General features: G+C 36.3%; 1 protein-coding gene across 1 annotated transcript in view; it reads right to left on the bottom strand.

The window, feature by feature from the left end:
• MAN2A1 (mannosidase alpha class 2A member 1) overlaps nucleotides 1-13,377 on the bottom strand; it is a 158,030-nt gene that overhangs the window by 98,656 nt on the left and 45,997 nt on the right. Inside the window, exon 5 of the mRNA XM_011365152.2 lies at nucleotides 741-868. Coding sequence (XP_011363454.1) covers nucleotides 741-868 — 128 coding nt within the window. The remainder of the gene's footprint in view (nucleotides 1-740; nucleotides 869-13,377) is intronic.

The following is a 13,377-nucleotide window of genomic DNA, read 5'->3' as shown; positions in this document are numbered from 1 at the left end:
ATGATGACTCTGCCCTCCACAGACCCCTCTTCCCCCATGACTGTTCCAACACACTCACTAGGCCCCAATGATTTCAGCTCCTATACCTCTGGCCACAGTAACTGGCTCAGAAATAAGCACCTGACCCAAACTGGGCCAATTAGGTAAGGTTAGTTGTTAGACTGGGAAGATGAAAGTCGTAATTGCCTTATGGCCATCTTACTCACCATGTGGAGAGAATGAGGAGAGGACTAAAGCTATGCAAAAATGAGCAGAGCCAAAAGAGATGATGGCCACACAACATGCTTTGAGATTCCTGGATCCAACCTTACCTGAAGCTACCATATATCTGGAATTCTCAATGCTAAAACTAATATCTTTCTTTCTTTCCTTCTCTCTTTTTTTTTAAGCTGGTAAATTAGGTTTTTGCTTCTTATGACTAAGAATTTTAAGTAATATATAATTTAAATCCAAGTGGGATATTTTGGGGGAAAAAATTCTAATTAATAAAAATAGTTAAAATTAATAGATATAATAATGGATGAGACAAGGTAGATGATCCTAAAATATGCCATATTATATCTACATAAGTCAGTTTATAATCAAAGAAGCATAATCATAAATTAATGAAGGATAAATTATCTACAAATAGTCAATATTGGGAAAACTAGTTATTTAAAAAAAATAGAGCCTCAACTCACATTCCCCAAAATTAATTGCCCAAAGTAGTCCAAATGAAGGGGAAAAACATCAATACATACCTAGATTTTTTTCCAGCCACTGATGTCCTTCAATTAGTTGGTCGATTAAGGCAAAATAATGTGCAGCAGCTTCATCAGGCATAACCCAGCCACCTGTTACAATTTCAAGCTGGCCATTTTCTAGTAAACTAAGGAGAAAATAATGTAAGAGTTTACATTAATATTTTTTAAAAGTTAAATAAAAAATTTAAAAAAGCATACACATTAGGGACAGCCTTTAAATATAACCAGTATTTATTATACTAGTTGCTAAAATATTTTTTTAAACCAGTGAATAAATTTCAACTTTAGGACTGTGGTGATAAAACATCCTTAGTTAAGCATATGAGGTGACCCCTCCTTCTCCCTAGGCAAAGCCATTCAGGTCACTTTGGACGTTTCTTTCCATAAAGGTATAATATCCCACACAACTTCAAAGATTCCTGATGGCAGGAGACACAGATGATTTATTTGTAAATCTTGCAAAGCACCTAGCAAAGCGCTTTACTCAGAGTATATGCTTGATGAGTGTTTATTGGGGGACTGTCATTTTAAGCATGGCATTTGTTTCAATACTCCTACACTGAAAAATCGATATTTATTTTAGTCCTTCTGACACTGGTAAGTTAATCATGCAAACTACACAAAAGTAACCACAATAAAGGTATAGCTAGTAAATATCATATACCTCTGGGAATACAGACAACATTATAAAGCACTTTGCTCTAGTTTCAGTTAAAACGTAGGCTATATAGTTTATTTTTTCTTATTGAGTGAAAAGCTCTAACATTATCATTATCTGTCTATTGGGTACTCCTTTGCCATGACATTATACAAGGTAACTAGACCTCTAGTCCTAGAAAACCTGAATTGTTACATGATATCATCCCCTAAGAAGAAAAAAAAATATATCAAACTTAAAAATCTGAACAAGCACCTGAGGAAGTATAAAAGTCAAGAAGTTAAGCAAACATCTTAAGTGCCACAAACCTGTCAGTTTGCAACAAAAGGGTTTGGAAAATGGTGTAAAATTTCAAAAAGAAAAGCAGCTTTAATAAGGATACACATCACTGGATATCTACTGGTAACAGCCAAGTAAAAAGCCAAATTTAGTTGAAGCAGACCAAAGGCATAATAGATAAATATTTTCCTACAAAGCCTGTAACAGAAGCCACAGCATTAACATAACATCTGATTTATTCAAACATATGCATGATTATATAACCAGTGACAGAGTGGATAATGGACACAATTTCTAAAAATGAATGAATAATTCCATGTATAATATTTTAAAATGTTAAATATGTATCACCATGGGAATCACCAACTAATAATTTCACATGGAGAATATGATCCTTTGTCTAGTCAAACCTCAGATTCTCACAGGCCCAAATCAAAAATTTAGAATAAGGCAGTTGGAAATGTTGAAAACTTTCATTTCTTTAATAACACAACTAAATCCAAGACTATTTTGTCCTGCTCTTACCGCTAATGGGACTTTGCTTCTAGTTAGTTCTTCTTATCTTTCTGGTGATCGCCTGCCTGATTTAGCTACACTCTGGAGTCCCTGATCCAGACTCACCTTTCATGCCTTATGGTCAGTGTTTGGAAGCCTGAGCTGTCAGGACAGATATGAGATTTAATCTCTAGCCATCAAGTATAGAAACTTGACTTCCTTATTTCAGTATCCCAAAAAAACAGATCTCTTAGAAAATAAATTGGTCAAAACAAATTCTTTGCTGCTCTTGAAGAGAAAACAAACTACAATTAAGAAATCTGAAAATTAAAGTAAAAAGTTACTCCACTGTTGGCGTTTTTCGTATCTATCAATTTTATTTTGCTATATGTCCCAGTCCCAAAGGCATGAATGTGCTCCAAAACACAGCCAACCAAGAAAAAAATCACATGTACTATGTATAGCAACTAATTTCCCTAGATCCATTTGTGAAGGTTCTAGTCCTTCCCTTCCACGTGATGCCTGAGATGCTACTGTGATCCAGTACTGAGTTCTTATCTGCACATAACGGTTACTTTAAGGACTATCCTGTCTACTGTTTTGGAGGAGGGATAAAAAGCCTCCCACACATTAAAATGTTTTCCAGAATTTTCTTAACTATTTTTTTTTTCTCTCGTCTTTCCAATCCTGGGTGGTCTAGCTGTCTTTACGTCTCAGCCCAAATAAAATCTACCTGGAGAAGTCTCCCTGAGCACCCAACTTTAATCAACACTGCCACTGTATCCCTACATTCTATCACAAAATAGCACCACAATCCAAAATTACTTTGTTAATTTACATGTCTCTTCTCTCTTCCTCTTCACCCCACCCACCATGAGAACATAAGCTCCAAGAAAGCAGGGACTACGGCATGCTATTTTGTTCACTTTTCCATGCCTGGCACTGAGAAGCTTACATATAATGAGCACTCTGATAGCTGGTAGATGAAAAAGGAAGGAATGAGACTCTCAGTTTAAAATTAGTGTCTAACAGTTTTTATATTAGATGAAATGCAGATATATGCAAAATAAATTGCACAGGAAGGGTAAGTACAAAAGGAGTCAAATAATCTAGATATGAAATGAGCTAGAATATGGTAGTGGTAGGAAATATGGAAGAAGAGGAAGAGAAGCGCTTTCTCATGAAAAAGCATCAATTGGAATTAGGAAATGACTAGAAACAGTAGAAAGGATTAAAGCACATGACTTGGGTTTTAATTCTAGGTGTCTATTGAGGTAGTGGTATTAATGCACAGACAGTGGGGTTCAGCTGAGAAGGGAAGTTGAAAAATAAATTTTTTAAATATTTATATTATAAAAATAGCCATAAAATTAGTGAGAAAGAATGATTTATGTTTTTTTTGTTTTTTTTTGGTTTTGTTTTTGTTTTTTAACTTCAGAATGATTTAAAACAAGCTTATAAGAAAGCCACATGTAGTACTTTCTTTGTAGGTTAACAAAGCTTTATTATTGCTTCTAAATATTTTTCCAAGTATTTCCTGAGGTGTTGTTTCTGTAAGACTGCCAGTCCTACTTTTAGTAGTGGTCACTAAATGATGACATCATGGAAGCCAGGGGACTGATATTTTGAAAGAGCATGCTCACATAGTTTTTTAAGAAAAATTGCATGAGTCACAACAGGCATAAATGATGGCATCATAGCAGGCCAGAAAGAACATAGGTTTTAGTTTCTCTTGGCATAGTTTCTCTAATCAGCCAAAACAGAAACCTAATTGAAGAAAACAGACAACGTGATTTAAAATATAAAGCTATGTGACAATGACTGGACACCTGACTGAGTTAATCAGGTTAGCAAGTACCCTGATTTCATTGAACTATCTGTTTTTCTTAGTTTATCACTCTTTGAACCATAAATAAGAATGGCAAAAACCAGCTGATAAACCAGAAGATTTTTCCAGGCAGGAAAATCAGAAATTGCAGAGGTGCACAAATTTGCCATGAATATCCCAGTATTTCAGAACATATACAATCAGCATTTAAGAAGCATGTGATGAATGAGAAAAAAACAAAAAGGTCCAAAGAAAGATGAAGAAAACTGTTAACCAAATGAAAACACAGCAATGATTATCATTTAGTGTACAAAAAGTAGGACTGACAATCTTACAGAAACGATACCTCAGGAAATACTTGGAAAAATATTTAGAAGCAACAACAGAAATGCTATGTTAGCCTACAAAAAAAGTATCATATTAAAATCATTACCGTTGGCAATATGATGAAAATAAGATATTTCAACTGTACATTTGAGATTTTAATAATTGTTTTAAAAATCAAGTAAGTAATGGGAAATAGCTATAGAAAAAGTTACACAAAACAAACACAGTTGCTTCCGAGTATTTCCATTGACTGAAGTGTTCGACAAGCATCAAGTGAGCCATTTCTCTGTGACCGTCAGGGGAATATAAAATCAAAAAAGATGTGCCCACTCTATAGGGTCTATTGCTTAGATTCCACCGAGACTCTCTGGTTTCTGTCAAACTTTTTTGCATGTACACTTTTCCTAATATTTCCTAGTAAACATGAGATTTAGAAGCAAAAGTAAAAAGACAGTGAGAAAGCAAGAGAAAGGAGTACGAATATAACGTAGCAAATCAAGAAAACAAAATCAGGCACTAACTTTGAAAATTAACAACACTCCTGTTTCACTTTTCAAAATGACTGAGTTGTCACTACTGGTGAAGACATTAGGTATTTCATGGTTCTACTATTTCATTGCTGGGAAATTTGTTATAAAAAGCTTAAGAAAATAACTGATCAAAATTAAGCTGAGCATATGTGTTACGGCTCACTCTGCCTAAGATGCAGAATTTAGACTTAACAATTTACTGCCAGGCACATGAAGTTGCAAGTCATTTTGAGTGTCACTTTCCCCCCTATGCAGATTCATCATATATTTGGAATTTGGTCACACACAGAAAGACTCAAAGAGCTTTTTTTCCCTAATGGGGAAATTGTTTCAGATAACTTAGTAGCAAACAATGCATCATTTAGTGAGCTTCGAAGAATCACAAATTAATTTCACATGAGTAAACGAGCTGAATTTGTAATCACATGTCTGGGGAAATATGAAATAACACAAAATGATGTATAGGGACTCATTCTTAAATAAAAAATTTGTTAAATGGAAAATTCAAAAAGATGGAGGATTCCAATGAATCAATTAATAGTCTAAAGACACATGCATATTAGATAACCTGATTCATATGCCTTTCATTGGGAGTATCTGACCTGAGGGTAAAAATAAGATTTGTTTTAAAACCCCTCACATAATAATTAGGAAAACTCACTGAATATTGTTGTTGCCTGTCTTTAAAGATTTAGTATGAGAGACAGATGAAAAATTAGTCACCTCTTACCATTTCTTTCTCATATTATTCCAGCCACACTCCCTTCTTTCGGGTTGCTGTCCACACTTTCTGCCTGGAATGTTTTTTCTCCTAGTATTTGCCTTGATGGCTCTTATGGATCTGTTAGGAGCCTTCCCTGGCCGCCACATCCCACTCATGTTCCACCAAAATGGTTATCTTTCATAAAATTGAAAACTTTTCTTTCATAGCATTTATCACAAAATTTAATTACACATTTGTATGTTTAGTGTCTTTTCCCTCAATAGACTGCAAGCTCCACGAGAGCAGGAACCACATCTGTTTTCTTGCCATTTAAGTCTGTGTTCCTATTGGTACAAAAACTCTAAGAAAAGAGTACTGATAACCCAAAAGAAAACAAACAAAGAATATAAAGCAGATTATTTCAGAAATAACTGGCTTCTAGAAATAAAAAAAATTTAACCTTACTCATAAGAAAATGCAAATTGAAACTTCAATGATATACCACTCTTTACCTACTAGATTTGAAAGATCAAACGGTTGTACAACAAACTGTGATGTCAAAGATGTATGGAAACAGGTATTTTCACATATTGCTGTCAAGAACTACCAAATTTTATAATACATATATACTTTTATCTATGCTCATTCATGAAGTCAGAAAATACATAAAAGAGTAAAAATAAATGTATATATGTATATATATATATACACACACACATATATATATATATAAAAGCCAAAGGTGTTGATGGGGAGATATATATACACACACACACACACACACACACACACATATATATATATATATATAAAAAAGCCAAAGGTGTTGATGGGGATGCAGAAAAACTGGAAACCTGTGCATTGTTTATGGGAATATAAAATGGTACGGCCACTATGGAAAAGAGTATGTGGGGTTCTCTAAAAATTAAACACAATTACCATGTGATCCAGCAATTCCACTTCTGGGTATATACACAAAAGAATAGAAAGCAGGGACTAGAACAGGTACTTATACACCTCATGTTCATAGTAACGTTATTCACAATAGCCAAAAAATAGAAATAATCCAAATGTCCACTAGCTTTTAAAAGGAAGGGAATTCTGACACATGCTATAACAGTGATGACCTCTGAAGACATTATACCAAGTGAAATAAGGCTGACACAAAAAGACAAATATTGTATGATTCCTCTTACATGAGGTACCTAGAGGAGTCAAACTTATAAAGACAGAAAGTAGAATGGCAGCTGCCAGGAGCAGAGGTGAAAGGGAATAGGAAGTTGTTTAATGGGTACGAAGCTTCATAAAAATGATTTTATGAATATGCATAAAATCATTTGTTGAAATGGTAAATTTTATGTTGTGAATTTTTTCCAGACCAAAAAAGTCATTCCCCCGCACCACACACACACACACACACACACATATACACACACACAAAAACCAAAAACAGAACAATGTGCATGGCATGTTATCATTTGTATAACATATATGTGTATGTCTTTATACACATGTACATGTGTATGTTTTTTCTTGTATATATATAAAATAAATAAGAGTCTGGTCCACAGTAGTTGCCTCCTGTGAGAAGAACTAGATGACAAGGAGACAAAAGTGGTTAGTACCTTACCTTTCATTGTGTACCTTGTATATATTTGAGCATATTATTAAAAAATGAATTATGTAAAAACTTTTTTCTAAAATATAAATGCTATGCCCTGATTTCTCCTAAGCATTGAAAAATTAACAAAACTATAGCTTAAAAGTCATGAAATTTTATTTACAAATATTTCTCAGATGGTTCAATAGTTTCTGTGAAGTTTTAATAAGCAGAGGACATACTTTAAATATTTCAGTGTATAGTAAATATTTCTTCATCCTGTTATTTTTCCAAAAGAAAATAAAATGCTCAAAAAAAAAATCAGAAAACACCTGAGGTTAAAGAATAACATAAAATTAAATCCATTCTTAATATCTTGCTATAAATGCATGAGTGGCTATGGTAGGCAGAGTTTTTAACCAACTTATTTTACTTAATACTGTACCATATTAATAAATAGACACATATTATTATGTTTATGGCTGTGTTGTATTTTCTAAAGGATTTCTAATTGAAATATAATACATACATGTTCAGTTAAATGAATTTTGATAACTGTTTATACCCCTGTAATCATTACCCAAAACAAGATATAAAATATTTCCATCCACTCAGAGAGTTCTCTCATGCCCCTTTCCAATCAATTCCTACCTCATTCCCCACAAAAAAAGAAAGATATTCCGACATCATGATTTCTATCACAATAGATCAGCTTAGCTACTTTTAAGACTTTTTATAATGGAATCATACAATATTTACAAGTCTGTATCAGGCTTCTTTTGTTTAACATGTTTGTTAGATTCATCCATATCACTGCACATTTCAGTAATTCATTATTTTTCATGCTCAGTAGTATTCTGTTGTATGAATATGCTATAATTTTTTTTTCATCTATCAACTTGTTGATGGACAGCTGAATTTTCAGTTGAAGTTATGATGAAAAAACTCTGAAAATGTCTATATAAGTCTTTTGTGAGCATGTTTTTATTTCTCTAGCAGAAAGCTGGTGGCTTTTCAGAAAGTGTTTGTCCCATTTTACATTCCCACTAGCAATCTATGAGATTGCTGTACATTCTTACCAATAGTTGGTGGTGTTAGTCTTTTTGATTTTAGCCATTCTAAAGGATTTGGGACAGTTTCTTGTAGTAGTCTTAAGTTACATCTCCCTGATGACCATATATTACTCAGCCCCTGCACACACATCCTCTCCCTCACTGCTGTAGCCTAATACACTTTTTTCAGCTGTTTGAATATGCCATGCTCTTGCTAATCCCTGGTCCATAATCATAATTTGCCTCTCATAACCCGAAATTCCTTCCCACCCTCTGCCACCTATTTCTTAACTGACTAGTTCTAATCATCTTTCAGGTTTCAGCTTGAATACCATCTGCTTCAGGAAGCCTTCGAGACCCCTTTCTTCCTTCCATAGAAGGAAACACTTTATTGTGATACATTGTTTCATTACATGTCTTCCCTGCTCTGCCCTAAGAGCTGGGACCAGGTCAGTCACGCAACTTCTGTATCCTTGGAGTCTAACCTACTAAATATTTAGAGTGAATGATGAAGTAAATAAAAGAAGGCTTCAGAGATGAGGTAACATTTCATCTGAGATTTGAAAATGAGTAGGACTGGAATTATCCAGTGCACAAAAGGAAAAAAAAAAATCTAAGCTGAACTCATGGGAAAATTCCTAAAAAGCAGGAAAAAGCATGTGTCTGAGGACACTTACGTGGCTCAGCATGGCTAAGCATAGGGTGTGAAGCAGGAAGTGATCAGAGGTAAGGGTGGACAAGTAGGGAGGAATCAGAGAGCAAAAGCCAGTATGTGCCATGCAAAGGAGACCGGTCCTTTTGATAATGAAGTGTCACCGAACATTTTAAAGCCAACAAGTGACATGGGCAGACGCACATATTAGAAACCTAACTCTGCTGGTGAAATGGACAACACATGGAAGTGGCACAGCTTGAAACAGGAAGACCAGGTGGAGGAAACAAGACTAATGGGGATGGAGCTGGGAGTCAGAAAGCAGAGATACTAAAGAGGCAGAATTAAGAAGGCTTAGGAGCTGAATGGATATGGCCCAAATGGCAGAGCACACAGTGGTTAAGAGTACTGGGTTCCAGGGCAAGGTTGCCTGGCTCTGGTCCACACTTACCAGGTGGGGGACCTTAGATGCCTTCCTTAACACCTCTGCTTCAGTATCCTCAACAGCGGCATGAGGATAACAAAGAATCTTAACTCACAAGAACACTAAAGGACTGACTGAATAAATACATAGGTGCTTAGAACATGCCTAAAATAGCAAGCGCTCCATAAGCATTAGCTATCACTATTACCAGGGGAGAAGGAAAAGCCGAGGTTGGGGCTTTGGATCTGGAAGCAGTGTAAACACCTGTTAATTAAAACTGTGGATGAGCACACACAGTGGAGAGGGGAACCAAGGGGTGTTACCCTATAGGCGAGCATGTGGACATTTAGGCAAGGGGGTGAGCAGAGGAGGAAATCAGAGGTGATGAGAAAGGAATGCTCAGCCATGTAAGAAGAGAACAAGGAAACAAAGAGCTCTAGGTCACAGAAGACAAAGAAAAAAAAAAAAAGAAAGAAAAGAAAAGGAAAGAATTTCAAGGAGAATGGAGTGGTAGTGTCAGTGCTGCAGAGAAATCCTCCCAGAGGACTGAGAAAACATCCAATGGGAGGAGGCAGCTGAGAAGGCACTCACGGCTTTTATCGGTATCTGTGATGCAAACAGAAGCTAGCAGATGAAGTGAACGAGAGTAGAGCTTCCTCATTTGAGATGAACTGGGACTGGAGAGGGTGGAGATGAAACACATACATTCTAAAATAAATGTATACCGTTGCTTCAACTATTAGAACTAAAGTTAGTTTAGACACTGGTGCATTGCTTTGATTCCTTTGATGAAATGCTATGTATCTTCAGGCTCTAAACTCAATTCGAATCTGCAATTTACCTTGAATATCAGAAGACACACTGTGACTTCTCATTACTCTGCAAATTTTACAGGAGTCTTTGGTCAAATACCATAAAATCTGACCTGTATAAAATGTATAATAAATTAGCCTGTATAAAAACTTGAGAGTTATATTTTTTCCGGTAAAACTCAAAATGTACATCAGAAAGTTTGGATTTATATTATTTAAGAAAGTAAACTCAAACATTTCTTTGATTTCAACAAACAAACAGAAAGAGTTAAGAGGATAGGGTAGAAGTTTCACATGAATATCTACTTAGGAAAAAAAATGTAAGAGAATGGTAGAAAGATTAGATAAAGACTGAATTCTAGGCAAAGCAATAAAACCCAGCAATGTGGTGAAAATATAATATCTAAATTAACTGATGTCACCTTTCCTCCTGGCACATATTTGGAACCTTATTTCATACCGAAAGGTCCACGCACAGAAGCTAGTTGACTTTGACAAACACAAGAACTATTCTAAGTTCTAACAACCCGATGGGCTTCTCCACTGAATAATTGTCTCAATAGCAGGAGCAGATGCAATGTAAGAACTGTTTCAATGCTTCAGAGCCCAGAGAAGAAATATGAATATGGAATATGCTGGGTGCCAGTCAACGGAAATGCTAAGGCTAATGTTTCAGCTGCTTGACTCTGAATAAGGGTTCACATTTAGATGTATTATAAACATCATGCAGTATTTAACTGCATGTAGCCAAAAAATATTCAAACAGGAAGCCTGAAAAGTAAAAAAAAAAAAAAAAGTTAACGTATCAGTCATTTTCAAAATAAAAGAAGCACAGACAGAAAATGTGCTGATTATTTAACAAGAGGCAGTTTCTTTTAGATCCATTGGATATGTGTTACAAGTAGGCATCATGACTATAATTGATTAAATTAGTTTGAATCACAAAAAAATAAAGAAGCTAGATATTTGCATGGATCTCCTTTTAGTTAACTAGATTTTCATTTTTAAAAGCTTACAGAGCTAACTACTGCTGCCACAGGGGTAAGAATCAAACAAGTCACTGCTAGAATAAATTATGGGGATCATTTGAGTTATGTGTCTGTTAAGTCCCCACAATCAATTGGTATTCTTCAGGGATAATAAAAGCTCACATGGAACTCTGCTGGAATTAACAGGTTCTGTTCTGTAACAGCTAGCTCACAAATTTAGGTACAGACATTTAATCCATAGACTCATCTTCAAAAGGAAAAACGAGCCATTGCATAAGCATTACACTAGTAGTCAAAAAAATTCTATCAGTAATGCCACTTAGTACAAGCTCAGAATTTTAAATAATAGGAGCAAACATGTATCGTTATTTATAGCTATTAAGTTTTTCCTGAAAACATACATTTAGGCAAGAAACACTAAGAATATTTAAATAAGTACGGGAAAAAATGCTATTACCCTAGTTCCACAGATAAATGTAATAAATGAATAAAAGTGAATGGTTATAGCTAGAAGGGAGAGAACTTTAGTAAAGCTTGATCAGAAACAAGCCACATTTGCCCTACCATAACTATAAAGCAAATCTTCCTTCAAGCAAAATTATATCATTAAGGATCAGGTCTACATTCAGAATATTTCCCACTGCCGAAACAGAAGCTCTCAAAAGGGGTTTGAGTAAAACAATGGATTAAGCACTAGATTCTAATTTGCATTTCCACCCTTAACATCTTACATCCTCTATCCTTAATATTGAGTTGAAACTCACAAAATTGCCATTTTTGTATCTCGAAAGTGGTCAAATATCAGCAATTTCATATGATCCAACCTAAGTAAAATGCCCAACTAATACAGAAAGAAAGGAGAGGGGGGAGAGAGGGAGAGAAACTTGCATTCAGGTGGAATCAAGAGAAAGGGCCACCCTCATGCCATAAAATCGGAGACAGATACTGTGCAGGTGAAACTCAAAGAATTCAACAAGTACTGACCTGCAACTGCCCTGCATGAAAAATCAGCCTGGAGCCCCAAGTCATAAAAAGAGAAGAGTCTGAGAGGTTCTGGCAACAAACCCTAATCCGGAGGGCAAAGGTCTGAAGCAAAGCTGAATCTTGAGACAGACAATCGAAGTCCCCATCCTCCTCCCCCATTCTCCTCCCTCGGGGTGTTTCATGAGCCCATCCTTCAGGAGCCTCTCCACCCCTAGGCCTTGACTGCAGCAGAGAGCAGCTCCCTAATTAGGATGCATTGGGATAGAGCCAAGCATGGCCTCACCTTACCAAAGGCGGCAGGCAGCAAGCCCAGTTTCCTTCTGAGGTGGCTGGACTCTTTCCTACAAGTCTGTGAGTCTTGCGAAGCAGCACCTTCAGATAGGCCAAGACTCCTAACTGGCTTACAGGCCACACAAAAGGAAGCTAGATGCAGAAAGCCAGCCACAGGTACCTCATCTGACAAACAGCAGACACTTTACAGATCTCCTAATCTTCCCACAGCCCCAAGCTCCTCTCTTCCCCTCAGCCAGTCCTATTCATAACCTGGGTATCTTCCCCATCTGGTGGGTTCTTGTTGATTATGCAGTCATGTTGATCATGAACCAAGTTGTTCAACAAAGGACATGAGGAGAAATCTATCAGCTATCTTTCCTGTTTGCAGGCAATACTATCTGACGCTGCAGGGGAAATGTATTGGGAGACTGTCCTGGACACAGAGTACTAATGACAGGCAAAAGTCCAGGCTTAACAAAAGGCTGGAAGAAAACAAGAGGCCATGCTATGGGGACCACAGGGGCCATGTCACAGGACAGGAAGAGTCTTGTGAATGCACCAGTGCTGTGAGGGATGACCTGCAACCTTCTCTCCATGTCTGCTTCCCTTCCTTACACATCTGTCTACCCTCACTTCACTCTCTAAAAATTCAAAGCCCTGGAAAATAATACATAGACTAGCTAAGCTCAGGTCATAGCTGGCCTGTATGACCTGGGGCAGGCAGGTGGAGGATCTGATTTCTGTGTGTGAGAGACCATTTTCCCAAAGGAGATCTGGTGGAGTAAATGTCGGCCAGCCATTACTAACTAATACCCACAGCAAGGAGACAAAGTGTCTGGTTAGAAATGGAGCAATTCGAGGTGAGTTACACTCTTTCAGGACAAATTCCAAATATGGATACACCTGTTATTGCTCAAGGATAAATAAAAAGGGGGACTATACCTGAACTCACAAATGACAATATAAAGAACATGAAAAGCGTAATAAAAAACATAGTTAAAACCAAGTATTCAAAGCCAGAAAAGAAC

Source organism: Pteropus vampyrus, unplaced genomic scaffold (assembly GCF_000151845.1).
Source record: "Pteropus vampyrus isolate Shadow unplaced genomic scaffold, Pvam_2.0 Scaffold106, whole genome shotgun sequence".
Classification (NCBI taxonomy): Eukaryota; Metazoa; Chordata; class Mammalia; order Chiroptera; family Pteropodidae; genus Pteropus; species Pteropus vampyrus.
Note: the sequence above shows the minus strand (reverse complement) of the source record. Positions and strands in the feature narration are given on the sequence as shown.